Source organism: Trachinotus anak, unplaced genomic scaffold (assembly GCF_046630095.1).
Source record: "Trachinotus anak isolate AG129_WGS33_773 ecotype Australia unplaced genomic scaffold, CSIRO_AGI_Tana_v1 ptg000010l, whole genome shotgun sequence".
In the NCBI taxonomy this organism is placed as follows: domain Eukaryota; kingdom Metazoa; phylum Chordata; class Actinopteri; order Carangiformes; family Carangidae; genus Trachinotus; species Trachinotus anak.
The window spans coordinates 8,961,056-8,978,680 of NW_027273861.1; the positions used below are offsets into that span (position 1 = coordinate 8,961,056).

At 38.4% G+C, this 17,625-nt stretch overlaps 1 protein-coding gene across 5 annotated transcripts in view; it reads left to right on the plus strand.

The window, feature by feature from the left end:
• LOC139626821 (spermatogenesis-associated protein 16-like) overlaps positions 1 to 17,625 on the plus strand; it is a 98,603-nt gene that overhangs the window by 25,208 nt on the left and 55,770 nt on the right. For all 5 annotated transcript variants that reach the window (XM_071487332.1, XM_071487335.1, XM_071487336.1 and 2 more), the window contains 2 exons: positions 5,960 to 6,044; positions 12,645 to 12,789. In XM_071487332.1, the coding sequence (XP_071343433.1) occupies positions 5,960 to 6,044; positions 12,645 to 12,789 (230 nt within the window). The remainder of the gene's footprint in view (positions 1 to 5,959; positions 6,045 to 12,644; positions 12,790 to 17,625) is intronic.

Here is a 17,625-nt window from a genome sequence, read left to right on the forward strand (position 1 = left end):
GCCGTGATTGGTTTTGCTCCTGTGAGAAACATAATGTATGGTCAATCACAGTTTATAAAATAAAATAAAATTTATTCACCTGACTATAAGCTGTGTTTCAAAATAATGAGCGCTTCATACAAATGTAATGGAGTAAAGAGTGAAATATTTGGTTTGTGTAGCGGAGTAAAAGTCATAAGTTTTCAGTAGCACAGATACTCAAAAAATAAACTTCAGTACAGTGCTCAAGTAATTGCACTTCATTACTGCCCACCCCTGACTACAACCAACTACATGCAGTACACTTTTTGTTTCATGTGTATCTGATTTCATAAGCAAGGAACATTGAATGAAAGAAGGAACTAAACTAAAAATAGAAACTAGAAATTAAACTAGAATATTGATCTCCACCACAGACATCTATCCACAGCAGGTAAAGACAAATCTCTCTGCCCAACCACTGAGCCACCCTATTTGTGTCTCTGATAAATGTCACATTACTTGCTATCCAGCAATTCAGCAAAACCAGGCCGCTTTTTTCACTGTGTTCAGTGGGTCTTCACCATTAAGCTCAGGTCAGCATTTAAATGGTAAAATAGCATGTTAGCTGTTGGCTCACCAGCTAAAGCAATTCATAAAATAGCCCTGTGAGTAGTTCCTACTTTACCCAGTTACTAGCACTACAGATTAACTTTGCTGTGCTATTTTCTGGTGTGACCAACACTGTAGTTGTGCGACAATGCCCAGTATTGAGAGGTGAAACAATTACAGTGACCAGTAACTCTTTGAATTTAAATATTGCATGTATTACAATTAGACTGAAAACTGAATCTGTCTTTTAACCTATTATTTTGCATACTGTGTCATTTATCAGCCTGTCTAACTGCCAGTCTCTCTGTCTGTCTTCATCTCAGTCTCGTAGCCTCTGTGACGTCCCCCACAGATTTCTGAAGAGCAGTTTTGAGGCCTTTTTTTAAATAATTGTGGCAAGCATACGCTCCAGTTAGCTTCGTTAGCACAGCTGGGCATCTGGGAATCTTGCTCCAAAGTTAACCCAAGGCTTATTCATTTCCTGACTAATTGCCTAGTTAACAAGCTAAGATAACAAGCCTGTTATGGTGAATGCAGACATTGACCTGCTAATTAGTGCTAACATATAAATAAAATAATACTAGAATAACACTCACCTCAAACAACAGGAGCACAGACTTCTTCATATTCAGTTAGTCAATTAACCACATAGCAAACCATACTATTTGCCCAATATTTCCATGAGAAATCCTCCAAAAGGCACCACAAACACAGCTAAGAGGTCACGTTTAGTTACTCAAATTAGCTGAGGTTACGCCTAGCAGACCTGTCACTCAAAGCGTCCACGCCCACTTTAAGCTGCAAACATGTTTTTTTTTCTTCTATAAAGTTGGGTGTTTTAACATGAGAGTTGAGGGGGGTGAACTGGATTTTGGAGCCATCCTCAAGGGGCCATTCAAGGGACTGTAGTTTTTAGCACTCATTTTTCAGCCCTGGAGGTTGTCGCTTGGTCTGTCACCTTGTAACAGTGTTTCCCCACTTTTCAGTCAGCCTCTGTCCTTATTCCCCTCTCTTCTATCCTTCATCACATTTTCTATCCGGACAGCTGTCAGAAGGCCACCAGGGCTATTATCTTGATATGAGATACACCATGTCGGCCTTGGGCAACTCTGTATCTTCCTCTGTTTCTGTCTATCAAGCAGCAAACCCCCACCCTCACCCATCCCTCCCTCTCACTACAATACACATGTAAAGATGCATTCTTACATGTATTTGTTATGTTCATATGACATTATGAGTGCATACATTAAATATGTATGAGGATTTCTTTTAGGCAAGGCCTAGCCACACTGATAGGCTGGATGGCACACTGATTGATCACAAGGCAATTGAAACTGGGAGATCTCCAAATCACCATAATGAGCATCGGAGGCCTACGTCAGCTCAAAACGTCCGCACCAATTTGGAGAGATAGAAAACAAGAGTTGTTTGCATCAGCCATGAGGTCCACTGGGGACCTCTTCACAATGTTGGCTTAATTTTTCTCCTTGTTTACCATGGAAAGGACAAACTGGTGACAGCTCTGAGGGCTGAGCATGCTCCCAGAGTGCCAGGACTCCAAATTAAAACACATATTTATTTCAGCTTGAACAAAAGAGTGCATTGCTGCAAAGTGTTTTTCAGTACTTGGTGTAGCAACAGCAGGGGCAATGACAAGTGCTTCCCCAAGTGGCTGCTGTGCAATGAGAAGTAAAATAGAGATGCTTTGCAGATGCAGGGCCTCAGTGTGTGATGAATTTTAAAACACAAACTGTAATGCCTACTTCCCTTTTAGGGTATAAAAATGAGACTCATTGCTAATTATATGTTAAACATATAATTTTTTAAGCATTTTTCTTCTTTAATAAATACTTTAAGCATGACTACACCCTTAAAGACAGGAAAGACCCTGCCCCCCACCATATTTATACAGGTACTTTCAGATAGTGAGCAGGTGCAGTGGCAAAGAGAGGGACAGCAGCTGCTCCTCTCATGGACCGCACAGCTGTTTATCGTAGTTGCTTATGTCTTTCAATTTTCCCAGCTGGGATGGAAGTAATGAGTTACACTTGCTGCATTACTTTAACAAAGTCAGTTTTTTTGTGTACTTGTGGGCTATTTTATGGAGTATTTCTAAAAATCAGTAAGTAAAGTGTTTTTATCTCATGTTTTACATTTGGCCGCATTTAAAGTCACAATCATTGCAGAGTAAAAACAAGTCACATGATGAAGTCATAATAAATAGTGCAAGGATCAAATCCAGCTGGAACAAAATCAGCAGCTAGAGCGAAGAGGAAGCTGATGCTGTGTCTGCGGTCACGGGTGGGCGGAGCTCCATGTCCACAAAGGAGAGAGGATGGGTTTATTATGGAGATATAGTTAAGATTAGCAATACCTCATCTTAAATAATCACTGATTTAATACCACCATGACCCAACAAATAAGTTTAACATAGGGCAGATTGTGGAGGACTTCTTGGTGCATGAAGCTCACAGAGCTGACAATCAGGCAGGTGGGTACAACAGTAAATCACATCCAAAAAGTGTTTTTATGTACAATATTTAAGGTTCTTTAACATAAAACAAGTACTTAAACTGTTGGAAATTGCAACAAAAACAGCCCAATAAAGGGCAATAATAAACATTTATAAAATCACACTCTGACAAATCCTGGCCAGACCCTTTTCATTAAAGACCACGGCTGGCTCTGCAGGAAAATGTTTTAATCTGGTCTTTCACTAATTGTCTCTTGGCTGCCTTTTCATTTGAGTTGCGAGCACCACTGTGGTTTTCAGTCATTGCCACCCAGTCCTGCATTTAGTACTTGGCAATGTTGTCGAGGTGATCTTTTTTGATTCAGGGAAAAAAACAATGATTCTTGATTAACACATTGCCTGTAATGTTAAGATCTTGGTTAGAGCTAATGAGTTAGTGGATTAAAGGAAAAAAATGGTTTTTTTATATAGCTGATTAATTGTTTAAAATGATTTGAACTTTAAAGTGGAAATACCAAATATTAGCTTTCTCAGATTCTCAAACATTAACATTTGGAATGTTAACATAAACGCCATACTTAAAAAAAAACAAACTGACTGACCGACTAAAGCACATTCTAATACCTAAATACGTTCTGTTACAAAAGCTGTTATTGTCCATCACTGAGCTGTATTTAGGTCATGTGGGTCAACATGGCTCCAACTTTGTTCAGCCAGAGACATCTCTTTGGCTCACAGTAGTCATCTAAAGATGGATAATTTTTATGAAACTGAAGAGCCTGTTATGTTCTCTCCTTCAGGGCATAAGAAGAAGAGGAAAGCTGAAATTATTCGCATAGCATAGCAAAAAAAAAGCACATTATTGTGGGCATGGAAAAGTTTCCTCAAATGACTCAGACAATGATTGTCAGACGTTTGCACTGTCTACTGAGGAAGTTAATCAAGATAAACTAAATACTTTATTCCTCGATGGATGAAGTAAAACAGGATGCCATTGTTATGTCTTACACTAATATCATGTCAGTTAAATGGCGAAGACCTACAATGGATAATCCAGCAAAACACAAAACAAGGGAGCCTATTACTTAAATGTTTTAAGCTAGTGAATGTTGAGGTATTGAAAACTTTGCTAGAGGAACTAGAAGAAAAGCAGGAGGTTAACCAAAGTCCTTTGGGTTCATCCCCTGTGCACCCTGGATATCTACCTAATTTAAAGACAATCCATCCAAAACCCGTGGAGTTAAATTGTTAAACTCAAGGTGGCACTAGAGGAAACGTCAGTACCATTTTTCTCAATTACATCTTAAACCATCCAGTAGTGGAGAGATAATTCAGTCTGGACTGAAGTAGTGGACTGACCAACCAACAGAGAGACCAACATTGCTATCCATAAAGAATGAGGAGAGATAAATTATTTGATAAGAAATTTGTTAGTGGTGGAGCTTGGTAGTATTCAAGTATAGGAACTGGGTCACTAACCAACTGTTTGAAGCTAACCCAAGCAGTAACTTCACTTGAAGTGAGATAGGGTCAGTGTGACTGACTGTGTATTCAAGAACGTGAAGTTAATTTTAGGTCTGGCACCATAGCATAGAGTCAATGGAAAGACAAACTGGAAATGCTTCCTGTGAATGAATGAATGAATGAATATTGTTTATTACAGTGTCCTGCACCTTTCTGGTGTCCAGCCCATATGGGCTTACAAGACACTTGGCTTGCTGTGAGTTGAACTGTTTCAACTTGGAATAAAAATTGTGTGTATGCCAAAATCTGATGGATAAACATACATAGATGAGAGGAAGAAGAGAGACTTGAGGGAAATTTAGAAAAGCATTGGAGTTTCTGGTGAGTTGTGACTTCAGTCAGTCTGGACTGAAGACAAGCACAAACAAACTCTGGCATGTAGGGGCACTGCTCACCATAGTACAGTATTGCACTCTCTCTGTCTCTCTCTGTCTGTCTCTCTCTTCCTCACTGTGTTTGTTTGTCCAGTTCCAGACCCTATCCACAACACATATCAGCCCAGCCACACTCCAAATCACACATAGTTGTTGGCCTTGTTTGCTAGGAGACACACTCAGCCGGTAAGCAGGGCCTGAAGAGGCTCTTAACATGACAAACAATGGCTGACCTTGGAGAGTTGCTGTCATTTAAACAGCTAAGTTGTGACTTTCCCCCACCAGTCTCTCACACTAGTACTACGTGCTGATACTAAAAATACACTGTATTGTATCCACAAAAAGATAATGGACGATGTTGATATGTGGAGAAATCACACATCAAGAAAAAGCTTGTCTCTGAGTCTTTCTTCCACCATTTTATTCTTCTCCAGAGAAAATGCTTTGGCTCTTATGTGATCTCTGCTGACCTAAATTTCCAGGTTCCATGTAATGCTTTAGTTTTTAATGACAGATTAACGGGCCAACTGGTGCTTTTTCAAAAACTGATTATTTTCATGGAGTGCAGGTTGTGTAAATGACAAATCTGTGCTAGATACTCTGCACATCAAATAGATTTGAGTTGTGCTCAGTCATTCGCAACACCGTGAAATTTTGTGTCAGAACAAAATATCAACAAGTGATTTTGAGCCTGGTAATGATTTAGATGGTACTGCAGTTTTACAGTTTGCTTTGTTCCAAATCAGAAAATCAAAATCCTTTGGCAGCATAACATAAGAAATGTTGATTAAATCTCTATCATACACATCATAATAACGTAATTTTGATCTTGCTTTGTAAGCTACTTGCTTCTAATACAGATTCATAATTAGGTTCATATACAGTATATTATTGATATAACATATGAGAGGTTACAGTAAATATATGCATGTCCTTTTTCCCTGATACACTGTTTTCTCTCTCTCTCTCTCTCTCTCTCTCTCTCTCTCTCTCTCTCTCTCTCTCTCTCTCTCATCAGGAGCGTGCTGACTGCTGACTGGCTGTATTGTCTGTTGGGTGGCACTGAGCGCCATATCAGCACGCAGCTCAAACTCTATTGGCAGGTGAGTAGGACAGATGGGCGCTCAGCGGACGAGTTGGTGCGTGAATGATTATTGGTTAAAAGACTTGCCAACTGGGGTCTTCACTAGCCTATCAATCAGGGCTGTTTAGCATCCTCTGGCTGCTACATAAGGTCGGCTAAAGTGTTTATAATGAACCCACAAGGGGAAGATGAAAGTGTGTGTGTGTGTGTCTCTCAGTGTCTTTACCACAGTCTTGACTTAAAAATGGAACAGTCCAGGGTATGAGCCATATATCATCCAGCATGTCTTCACATCATTACCTGACAGTGGCTTTTGAACCCTCTGAACCCTCAGTCACTGTGGACAAACAATCTAAAGACTTAGCAGTTCTGTGGTTTACCAAGCGTTATCAATATTGGCTATAATATTAGTTGAGTATCTCTCCAGATACATGTATATGGAAAAAATCAAACGTGCAAATGCTCACTTGATGATGTAGCTTGTTTAATTAGAGAAGCTGATGTGCAGTGAAGTCAAAGCACTGAAAAAACTGTAAGTGTAAGTTGAAATGTAAATATTAAAACGTGTTTCAAATGCAAGAGCTCAAAATACTTAAAGCCTAATCACTGACAGTATTTGAAATCTTAGCTGTAAACTAAAAAGTGGACCACTTTAGTACACATATAAGTATACTTAGTATTTTTACTACATAAAGTATACGTGAGAAATATACTTGAACTTTACTTAAGTTAACCTAATAAAATGAACTTAAAATATACTTTTACTTTGTTGTAAGGGCATAAGAATGAGATAAATGTGTCAAGTGAGGACAAGCCCTTAAACAGCACACAAAACCACAGGTAGTTCATTCGATGTCGGTATTTCATTCAGTATTGTATTCTTGAATCTTCTGGATTACAAAGACCTTAAAGCAGCCTCTATAAAAGTAAACTCATCAAACAGGACAAAAAGTACTTGAAAGGAACTGAAAACATGAATCTAAAATTTTAAAGGAAAAGACAATGTTCGGATGCCAGGCTTAATAACTACCATGAACACAATGAGCCTCACAATAATCATCCATTTCAATACCTCTCATGAACTGACAGTGATTTCTTTTTTTCTTTTTTGGGGGGGTTCTTTGAGGTAGATTCTGCGTCTTTCAGACTGACAGTGTGCAAATCAAAGTCCTGCGATGAATGGAAAATATCACACATTAAATGAGAGATAAAGGACTGATTCAACTTCACCTTCACACCATAAACTGTAGCGGATTGTTTTCTTAATCGTCAGTCTCTTTCCTTCCCAGCTGAGATGTCATTTGAAGCAGACAACCAAGGCAAATGTACATTATTTGTTCTGGAAGTTGCTACTTCTCATGAATTTTGTATCTGTGTGAAGATATTAGTATGGCTCCATAATCCTTCAGTGTGTGCTACACTATGTGGGCTAGATTACTGTGCCTGTATCTAAATATTCAAGCCCTTAGTAATTATAATGGAGGAAAAGGAGGAAGTAAGGCAACGTAGTGTAGAGAGTGAGAAATGCCACATGAGGTTTGGGTGGATTGAATGGTCGACAAAACAGAACTGCCACATGGGAAACCATTGTTTGTCCATATCCTTAAACACATTTGTCAACATAACCCTGATGTGAATGTGAATTTTCTTTAACCTTAATGAAGTACTTATTTTAACCTTACCCATGATCTTTCCCTACACCTAACTAAGTAGTTTTTGTGCCTGAATCTAACCAGACCATGACCAATTATTCCATCAAGTTGGAGGACTTGTTTGGTTCACAAACTACACTGTAGTCTTTAACTTTGTCTTTCTGCTGCTGGCAGGTAGTGTACGGTTGGCTTTTTGTTTTTTTGCTGAAATCAGCTCCCTGCTGCTGCTGAGAATTAGGTTGATGAGAGCTGTGCCATTGAAAAAAAAACAGTGAAACAGCAGGTTGGAAAAATAAAGCAGAGTCAAGTGCTGCTTGAAGTTTGTATAAAGAGCGTTTTTTGATTTTCATCTTTTCAAGTGGTTTTATGGATTTTTAACCACAGTTGCTGTCACTGTGTTGATTCCAGCAGTATGTGCATACATGATGTCTGTGCATTCCAGCCTGACTGTTGTATGACTCTGAGAAGAAGTGGTGCAATGTCTGAAGTAAAATGCAGCAATCGGGCATCGAGGTAAAGTTGGTCAGACTTACAAGGGGACAAGGGATGCTTCAGGGTGTGTTTTTTAGTTCAGGACCAAAGCTCCCATTTCTGCATTTTTGGCAGCAAGTCAGTTCACCTGCCTCAAAAAAGAACGAAGGGCAAGGCAGAGAAAAAGGAAATCCTCGGTGACTCTTCCGTCCTCTTTTGTTTTTGTTCCCCCTCTTTTGCTTTAGCCTTTTTCCTTTCCTCCTCTCTATTTCTAAGGAAAGGGGAAAGAGATACCTTTAGCTCCTAGGACAACATGAAGGCTTTCCTCAGTGCTTCCACCTGGAACAATGCCCTCTATTTGTCTTGATGACTGTTTTAAGGATATGCTCCTTTGTGTGTGGATGTGTATATTTTCATCATCCAAGCTTGGCCATTTGCATTTGCTTGATGTGAGATAAGTGCAAGGAGAGGTTTTAGTGCACAGCACATCAAGAGACTTCTGGTTTCTGCGCTTCTCTCAACCACCTTCCTCATCCCAAGAGACTTTCAAGTTGCAATATGAATGTGTGGGCTCAATGCACACATTCTGTTTAAGGACTCCTTAGTTTAAAAAAGCCAAGGAATGTGCCAAGGAAGTCTTTTCATCTGTCCCCACTATCACCACCATTACCACCACAAATCTTCCTTTATCTGGCTTCTCCCTGATTTCACCTTTATGAATAACAACCAAATATGATTCTGTTTAACCCTCTTAATGTGTTAGAAAAGGGCTTACCCTTGAGTGTTTTCGGTCAAACTTGACATGTGTTTGAATTAATTAACAAACACTGAAGCCTATCATCCAGTAAAATGTTTTATCTGCTAATAAACATATTATTCATCCATAACCATAATATATATTAACTTACGTCTTATATATTTTATGTACCTTATACCTTTTTTTTTTTTTTTAAAAAGGACATATGATCAAAAATGTATTTATGTTTCACACATCTAAATCTAAAAACGGGTCAAATTTGACTGTAACATAACAGGAGGATTAAAACATGAACCCTCTTTCACTTCGAACCACTCTCTTTATGCTTCTCCTTTCCCTTTTCACTATCTTGTAGAGACAAGGCATCTATTTCAACATCTGGATAGGGTTATTTTAGTCATTTATGTTTTCCACTTTGCCAGACTACACTGTTTTTTTTCTAACTTTCTTTGTACCAATAGTTTTTTGTTTAAAATATGCATAATTGATCTATTTTATTGCTTAAGGTGAAGAGAAAATATGACCCTGAGAGGCTAGTGATGAACAAACAAACAAAATAACTTGTTTGTATTGTCTTGTATGTTAAAATGAGCAATTGTCATTACAGCTGTTATGTTATGGGTCAAAACTGACCACATGCCTTCCTATGCAAAGAGCATAGCTGTATATATTTGCATATTTCATGCATAGTTGTTCCTTGTATCACAAGCTCCCCCGATTTTTATGCCATATTTTCCAAGGTTAATGGGAATGTATTATGTATTACTGTATTATTATACAGTAATACATAATTATTATGTATTGTGTCTCACAATTGTCAATTTGAATAATAAAATACAAAAGGTTTGAAGTGACATAATTGTACTGAAGTAGCCTGGCCTCTTTCAGCATCCCATATTCTAGAAATGGCCTCACTGTTGGCTTTATGTACCGCAGCAAGTATCAACATGTCATGTGTCAGTCACCCTCCAACTATTCACAACACTGGTCTCACTTCCATGGTGGTCATGTCAATAATGACCTTTTTTCCAACAGGCTGTGATATAAAAAGGTTAAAGGCACATTGTATGTCTTGTCTCGTCTTGCCATGCGATACTGCACACCAAATGGGACCTGTGGTCATTTTGATTGTTTTGTGACTGTTCTAAACAGAATGAACTGTGTGTGTGTGTGTGTGTGTGTGTGTGTGTGTGTGTGTGTGTGTGTGTTTCTGTGTGTCTTTGTGTCTGTCCAGATGTGGTGTGAGATGTGAGAAATAAAGGGTGAGAAAGTCACAACCTATAGACTGCTATGCTGCTGAGGGACATGGGGGTGTGTATGTGTTTGTGTGTGAATATCTGTGTTTTTGTGTGTGTGGATGAACAGTGGGATGTTTGTGGGATCATATGGTGGGATGTTTGTGGGATCATATTTGCTGTGTGCCACTCTACAAATGAATTCATTCTTGGCATGAAACATAGTTTAAATATTATTACACAATATTGTTATACTATTGTTACATGATAGTATTACTATTATATTTGTTTTGTTGTCATTTTTGTTATTCATGATGGTTTGGTAACATTTACTGTGTATTTTTCTGCATAAACAAGTCATAATTACTTCAGGTCAAATTTGACCCATAACACCAGATGTAACATTTCATTGATGGATTTTTAAAAAAGGACATATGATCAAAAATGTATTTATGTTTCACACATCTAAATTTAAAAACGGGTCAAATTTGACTGTAACATAACAGGAGGATTAAAACATGAACCCTCTTTCACTTCGAACCACTCTCTTTATGCTTCTCCTTTCCCTTTTCACTATCTTGTAGAGACAAGGCATCTATTTCAACATCTGGATAGGGTTATTTTAGTCATTTATGTTTTCCACTTTGCCAGACTACACTGTTTTTTTTTCTAACTTTCTTTGTACCAATAGTTTTTTGTTTAAAATATGCATAATTGATCTATTTTATTGCTTAAGGTGAAGAGAAAATATGACCCTGAGAGGCTAGTGATGAACAAACAAACAAAATAACTTGTTTGTATTGTCTTGTATGTTAAAATGAGCAATTGTCATTACAGCTGTTATGTTATGGGTCAAAACTGACCACATGCCTTCCTATGCAAAGAGCATAGCTGTATATATTTGCATATTTCATGCATAGTTGTTCCTTGTATCACAAGCTCCCCCGATTTTTATGCCATATTTTCCAAGGTTAATGGGAATGTATTATGTATTACTGTATTATTATACAGTAATACATAATTATTATGTATTGTGTCTCACAATTGTCAATTTGAATAATAAAATACAAAAGGTTTGAAGTGACATAATTGTACTGAAGTAGCCTGGCCTCTTTCAGCATCCCATATTCTAGAAATGGCCTCACTGTTGGCTTTATGTACCGCAGCAAGTATCAACATGTCGTGTGTCAGTCACCCTCCAACTATTCACAACACTGGTCTCACTTCCATGGTGGTCATGTCAATAATGACCTTTTTTCCAACAGGCTGTGATATAAAAAGGTTAAAGGCACATTGTATGTCTTGTCTCGTCTTGCCATGCGATACTGCACACCAAATGGGACCTGTGGTCATTTTGATTGTTTTGTGACTGTTCTAAACAGAATGAACTGTGTGTGTGTGTGTGTGTGTGTGTGTGTGTGTGTTTCTGTGTGTCTTTGTGTCTGTCCAGATGTGGTGTGAGATGTGAGAAATAAAGGGTGAGAAAGTCACAACCTATAGACTGCTATGCTGCTGAGGGACATGGGGGTGTGTATGTGTTTGTGTGTGAATATCTGTGTTTTTGTGTGTGTGGATGAACAGTGGGATGTTTGTGGGATCATATGGTGGGATGTTTGTGGGATCATATTTGCTGTGTGCCACTCTACAAATGAATTCATTCTCGGCATGAAACATAGTTTAAATATTATTACACAATATTGTTATACTATTGTTACATGATAGTATTACTATTATATTTGTTTTGTTGTCATTTTTGTTATTCATGATGGTTTGGTAACATTTACTGTGTATTTTTCTGCATAAACAAGTCATAATTACTTCAGGTCAAATTTGACCCATAACACCAGATGTAACATTTCACTGATGGATTTTTAAAAAAGGACATATGATCAAAAATGTATTTATGTTTCACACATCTAAATTTAAAAACGGGTCAAATTTGACTGTAACATAACAGGAGGATTAAAACATGAACCCTCTTTCACTTCGAACCACTCTCTTTATGCTTCTCCTTTCCCTTTTCACTATCTTGTAGAGACAAGGCATCTATTTCAACATCTGGATAGGGTTATTTTAGCCATTTAGTTGAAACTGTACCTCAGCTAAGAGTAGATCTTGTAGATGGGTTTGATGGAGGTTGGATAAAAATTCCACTACAACCGAATTGCCCCAGAATTGTGACTGGGCCGACATACCTTCCTCTGAAGAGCCTTGGTTTGACTATTTTGGCCTACACCAAAGTGTGATTGCTGTGAGTTCACATCTGTTATATCTGCCCAAATGAATTGTACCAAGAGACAAATTCAACTACACTAAACAATGCAGATTTGAAAACACTGTTATTGCTAAAATCATCTCCTTATTGAAATCCAGACATGCAAAATGTCTTCGCTTTCAAGCACTCTCATCACTTTCATAAAAACTTTGTGAGCACATTTTGCAGTGACATGAAGAATGTTACAAGAACAAGCCAAAGCTTCACCCTCCTCTCTCTCCTGCTCTAGGCTATGCTGTACGAGGCTCAACTGATGGAGGACATCTCTGTGATTTACACACTATACCATGGAGATCCTACAGCTGAGGACATCAGTCAAGCAAAAGAGGCCAGCATGATGCAGCATCCTGCCTTCACTGGCTTTATATACACAGGTGTGTTTCAAGTCCAAATGTGAAAAATCAGCCTGGCTCTAGGGATGGCATTGTTGGTCTGTCAGTTTGTTGGTTCTCCACTTTGATCCAGATGCAAATATCTTAACTACTGGATGCATTGCCATGAAACTTGAAAGCCATGAAAGACACTCATGATCCTCAGATAATAAATCTGAATGACTTTGGTGATCTCCTGACTTTATCTAGCTCTACTGTTGGCATTTTGGTCTGAACCAAAAATGTCAACCTCACAGGGGTTCTAGCTGAATTCTAATTCCATGACCAAATACCTGCAAATCCAATGACATTCCCATGAGCCTCAGCTGTGATTTGTCTTTGGTGCTAATTGGCAATTTTGTGTGTAGTAATGTGCTAAACATTATACCTGTTAAAACTCAGCAGGGCTGTCATTGTGAGCATGTTAGCACACTGAAATGAGCATTTAGATAAGGACCACTCTGCCTAAGTACATCCTCACAGATCTGCTAGCATTGCTAAAGATCTTTCATCTTGATTACATAGGAGCTAATTAAGCAAGTGATGGGTTGGGCAGTGTCTACATGAGTTAGTCTACAAGCCAAGCTGACTAGTCAACCAGTCAACCAGTCTCTCAGGTTCTCATCTACCTTTTTGACAAAATAGATGACCAATGAGTTAGTCAGCCAGTCTCAGGTTGAGTAAGCCAGTTAGCTGAGCCCAGCAGATGCTCACTTTGCCAATCTGTATAGTCTATCAGCAAATCAGCTTTCCGGTCAGTGAGATAGGAAAGCCGGAAATTTAGCTCAGGACAAATGAGACCTGAAGAAAGGAAAGGTCTCATGAATCTGGAGTCATGGAGATGGTAGTGTCAGGATCTGACATCCGAACTATGAATCCATGGATCCAACCTGCCTTGTGTCAACAGTCCAGGCTGGAGGTGGTGGTGGTGGTGTAATGGTGTAGTGAATGTTTTCTTGGCTCATTTTAATACCCCTTACCAATCAATCATGGTTTGAATGTCACAGCCTATCTGAGTATTCTTGCATATCTTTATTGCCACAATTTACCATCTGCAGAAATTATGCAAGCTAATAAACATGTCAACATGGACCAGAATCTTTCAGAATTTCTCTTGTGGAATCCTCGCCATGAGGAATTGGGGCTGTTGTGAGCGTAAAACGGGAGGCCCCACCCAGTATTAGCTCATAATAGTGAGTGCTCAGTGAGTGTGCATTATACAAGAAACAAATAGAACTATATTATTCTGAAATGCACAGACAATGAAAACCTCAGTTTTTGCAGTAATAGTTGCCCTTTCCATGCTACCCAGGAGCCAAAATGGTGCATGTGAACAGTTTTAGGTTCCTAAGAACATCACACAGAACCTGCCATGGTTTTCACACATCTCTACCCTGGTGAGGAAGGCTCAGAAACAACTGTACTTCTTGAGGAAACTTCAGCAGGCTGAATTCCTGTGCCAAGTTCCTGTTAACTTTTACAGAAGAGCAGTAGCATCCTAAATGGAAACATTGCAATCTGGCATGGGATGTGTACAGCTCAGGACAGAAAGGCTCTGCAGTGAGTGATTGAAAATGCCCAGAAAATCATCATCTACTGCACATCAGTGATACGGGTGAGGTGAGGTGCTGCGAAGAGCTCACCCTAGCCACAGCTTGTTCACCCTGCTGCTGGCCCATCTGGCAAGCAATACAGAAGTATTCGCTGCCGTACCACCATACTTCAGAGCAGCTTCTTTCCTCAAGCTGTGAGACTACTAAATTCATCCTCCATAGTTCCTTTATTTACCCATTCAGTTATAAAACTTTTTTTGTGTGTGTGTGAGTAGCATGAAGGAACTACATCTATAATTTCATTATACAATCTTGGTTTGTATAAGAATAATACATTGAATCTTGAATTTCTGGAGATGACAAAGAGCAGTACAGAGACCTAGTCGAGAACTTCATGGAATGGTATGACAGAAACCAACTTACCGTCAACATCAGGTGGCTGGCACAGCAAGAGGCCCCCCTACCTCTGTTATTATAATATGATGGCAATGCTATGGTGAAGGTTTGGTTAGGCTACAAAAGTTATATCAACCCAATTATGCATCTCCTGTGTGACCCAGTGTAATTCAGCTCTGAAACAGCAGGCAGATCAGAAAACAGGACAACTTTGTGACAGTGGACCACTACTATGGAGCACAGCAGGTAGAGGATATGACACTCTGCTTGGAGTCTAGATGTTCTTTGCCTCTACGTACTCCATTATTTTCTTATTTCAGGACACTTTGACTGATATAAGAAACCAGTGCTGATGAGATTCTCAGAACTCTCCACTGAAACACTTGAATGCATCAGCGGAGTCCTCGAAAATGGCATCTCTACCTCAGGAATCTCAAACTCTCCACTGAGAATTGTAATGAAATTATAGTAGATGAAGTGTCCGCCTCACATCCAGAGATCATAAATTCCCTGGTATAAACCACAGACTTCTTCCCGCTCCTCCTCCTCCTCCTTTTTGTCCTTTCCAGCACATCTCCAATCCATCTCTACTTTTTTCTCCTTTTCACCTTTTTCTTTAATAGGCCAAAATGATATTTTCTCTCTCCTCCTCTTCCTCTCCTTCTTCCTACACTTTACTCCTTTGCACTCTCCCCTAGACCTTAACATTAACTTTCTCCAGAGGTACCATTTATCACAGATTGGAAATATCCTTCTATCCAGTTCCTCTGGAGGGTACTCCATCTCTGAGTCCCTGCTGGGAATCTCAAACCTCCAACAATTTCTTTCTGGTTATCACTTCCACTATCATAAGACTGCTGTCATGACACTAACTGATATACTCAGGAGTAAGGGCAATGAGAGAAAAGGAAAGAATAACATCAAAGTGGGCTTGAGCTATGATTTAGAAGTATATGTATTCACAGGTATATTGTTTTGTTATTCCTTTTCTTCTATCCCTCCATTGTCCCTCTATTTTCTTTAATATTTATTGAGCATTTTCCCAATTTTTCTCCACCCAGACCACATAAGACCAGTTAAAACCATGGTTAGATCAAAACCTGTTGTGGTAACCCTTGTTAAACCAGCTCTATAGCTCATTGGCCATGATTAGGAAAAATACTTCAGTATTATAAACAAAAGGAAATGTGGGCTCAATCAGGAAGTGAGACACCAGTTTTAAAAAAGGATCACTGGGATAACTGTAGATTAGTTAACATTAAAACGAGCACTATTATACAAAAAATGTCAATGTTACCTCAGTTACCCCCAACACTTTAACTTAACATGTTATTTGACCAGCCATGCAATCAGGTAATAAAATGTAGAACACAGTAGAGCTGCAAAAATCTTTTTGGCCACTTTGGGGCAAAAATCTACCTTCCTTGTATATTGACCTATAGATTTTTTTGAATTATTTTAGGGCTGGTCAATCAACAGAAAATTAACCCTCTATGATTTTGGTTTTCACTGGTGATTGGTACAAAAGATGCTTTTTAATTGTTAAATAGTTTTGAGCATTTTTCATGAGTCTCTTAGATCTGATAAACAATTAATTTAGAATAAAATAAATTAACAAAAAATAGAATAAAATGAAAAAAAAATAATGCGATTGCAGCGATAAAGAATACAAACACATCAAGATGGCAGTGGCAGGCAGTTCAGACCTGCTGTTATTAAATGTGTTGGTTGTGATTTTTTTTTTGATTTTTTTTTTAATGAATTATTGTTTTGCCATTTTTCCTTTACTGACCATGACAGTGAAGAGATAGAATGGAAAGGCTCAGCCTTGACGCCAGGTGAGTCCCCATTGTGAGTTGGCTGTCATATTAATATATGGATTTATTTTGAACCTCAATTTTTATTGAAATCTTACTGTGAGCTGTCAGTGGGATGGATCCAGTTGGGATGCAGCTGCTGTGAGTATGACTGGATATACAGTTTTTTTTAGAAAGGACAGGGTAGAGACAGAATGGTTCTGTTTTATATTGAAGAGAATTTATATTGCACCTGATCCAGTGGTCCTGTTATAATGAACTTGAAAGTAGCCTGTTAGTCTCAATTTTGCACTTTCTCTGCAGATGTCATATAACATTATTGCATTAGGGGATATCAGTATCAATTGGCAAAGCAAAATAGACAAGAAGCTCACAGATACCTTTTAGACACAGACACATCAAATCCTGATGGTAAAGGGACCAACAAGAATAACCTCCGCACCTCCAACACAAATCGATCTTGTGTTTAGCAATGAACCAGAGAGAATAATTAAGTCAGATTTTTTGCAAACTCTCAAAGCACCAGCTTGATTTTCCTATAAACAAGACTCATATGGTCTGGAAATATCTAATATATCTGAGTTTGAAAATGTAATAAAAGCTGTTAACTGGTCAGTTTGTCTACAAGGTAATAATGTAGAGGACAAAAGCCAGTCAATCATATCTGCCATCCAGTCCGTTGAATTAGATTTCAAAACGTCATTCAACTTAAAAGTGGTTTAAAATAAATAAGTGAAAATAAAACTGTTCTGCCATGGTTAAAAGGAAACATCTGGGAATTAATAAAGGAAAGGGATAGTGCTCTTATACAGTAGTAGCAATTAAATCCAATGTAAATGCTGATAGGAAAAAGTTTGTTATGCTGAGGAATAAGGTCACTCAAGAAATTAGATTAAATATTTTATTGATCTAATAATCGGAGCAAAGGCTAATAATACAGTAATATGGAAAGACTGAAACACACTGTCAGGGAGATCTAATGGTAAAGCTAAAGGTCAATTACAATTACAAAGTGAAGAGGCAAAAACTATTGCCATTGCCCTCAATGCCTTTTTTTTCTTGAATCTGTAAAC